The sequence below is a fragment of the Sesamum indicum genome, unplaced genomic scaffold (assembly GCF_000512975.1).
Source record: "Sesamum indicum cultivar Zhongzhi No. 13 unplaced genomic scaffold, S_indicum_v1.0 C01356, whole genome shotgun sequence".
NCBI classification, from domain to species: Eukaryota; Viridiplantae; Streptophyta; class Magnoliopsida; order Lamiales; family Pedaliaceae; genus Sesamum; species Sesamum indicum.
In genome coordinates, this window is record NW_011630074.1 from 1 (window position 1) to 1,327 (window position 1,327).

General features: G+C 40.0%; 1 protein-coding gene across 1 annotated transcript; it reads right to left on the reverse strand.

Moving 5' to 3' along the window:
• Window positions 1-80: 80 nt before the first annotated feature.
• Window positions 81-1,270, reverse strand: LOC105155292 (DNA replication licensing factor MCM7). The gene is made up of 4 exons (XM_011071166.2): window positions 1,071-1,270; window positions 813-985; window positions 450-653; window positions 81-279 (listed from the first exon to the last, which is right to left on the reverse strand). The coding sequence occupies exons 1-4, from the start codon at window positions 1,266-1,268 to the stop codon at window positions 96-98; spliced, it is 759 nt and encodes a 252-aa protein (XP_011069468.2). The 5' UTR covers window positions 1,269-1,270; the 3' UTR covers window positions 81-95.
• Window positions 1,271-1,327: the final 57 nt, after the last annotated feature.

The following is a 1,327-nucleotide window of genomic DNA, read 5'->3' on the forward strand; positions in this document are numbered from 1 at the left end:
AATCAATAAACTAGGACGTACTGATGATATTTTAGAATTGTTGTTGACGAGAGCCATAACTAATGAATAGCACCTACCCATCAACACGGATTGGTTCATAAAATAAAACTTACCGCAGATATCCTAAGAATGCTGAGGAGAGTCCTAACTGTTGTATAAGAGTGGGGAGTGTTTGATTTCGCCTCTTCCTGCCTAATACTGGAATATGCACTTGCTATATATTCCTCCAACTCCCTTGGTACAGCAGGTGACAGTTTTCTTGCAGCCGAAATATATGCTCTAGTAGTCATGATAAGAATTCAGGTCCATGTGAGAGCATTTTCAACTCGGTTTATGATCAGGATACACATAAATGTGCAATAAAGAATATATACCCCTTTTTTCAAATTTTATTAAACTTAAATTGGGTATGAAGTAATTCAGAAGTAAAATATTTGTGGCTGATTTACCTAAGGACAGAAGGTTCAAGGGGAGTAAATCCAAGGTCTGGAGATTCCTTGGCCTGGTGGACATGGAGAACATGCCGGGCCATTTCAAGATCAGTATCCATATCTGCTCGGTCAAGAATCAACCACAGGAGATCAAATCTTGATAGAAGGGCAGGAGGCAGATTAATATTCTCTGCTGGTGTTCTCCTTAGATCATACCTCCCCCTAAGGCAAAAGGAGAATGTTGAATAATTAGACATGGCATGCAAAGCTTTAAGCAAGCCAAAAAGGGGGATCATACATCATTGCAACAATCCGAATGAGATTAGACTTGCATCTTAGCACAAAACCAAGGTTGCTATGCTGAGTTTATGAATAGTTTACCAGGCTGGATTAGCGGCAGCAAGGACAGCAGTCCGTGCATTCAGAGATGTAGTGATACCAGCTTTAGCAATACTAACAGTTTGCTGCTCCATTACTTCATGAATTGATGTGCGGTCTGATTCATCCATTTTATCAAACTCATCTATGGCACATATACCCATGTCCGCTAGAACCTGATGCAAGTATTGGAGCTTATGGTACCCTTTTAATGAAAGAAAGGCAGGAACAAGTGAAATTAGTAATACAAAGCACCCTCACCAGAGCTCCACCTTCCAAAACCATTTCATTTGTCACGGGATCCTTCTGAACAGCTGCAGTCAGACCAACTCCACTACTTCCTTTTCCAGTTGTGTACACACCTCTAGGTGCAACATTGATTATGTGTTTAAGAAGCTGACTTTTTGCAACACCAGGATCACCCATCAGGCATATATGTATGTCTCCTCTAATCTGCATTATCACATGAGAATACTTATTACAGTAGACATGGTACAAAAGTGTAAGATTTATAAAAT

Excerpts from the sequence above, each read along its gene's own strand:
- LOC105155292 (XM_011071166.2), bottom strand. The coding sequence starts at position 1,268 with ATGCAGATTAGAGGAGACATACATATATGCCTGATGGGTGATCCTGGT. Across the intron at positions 986-1,070 it reads TTTTGGAAGGTGGAGCTCTG|GTTCTAGCGGACATGGGTAT; the intron begins GTGAGGGTGCTT and ends TACTTGCATCAG. Across the intron at positions 654-812 it reads GCTGCCGCTAATCCAGCCTG|GGGGAGGTATGATCTAAGGA; the intron begins GTAAACTATTCA and ends CTTTTGCCTTAG.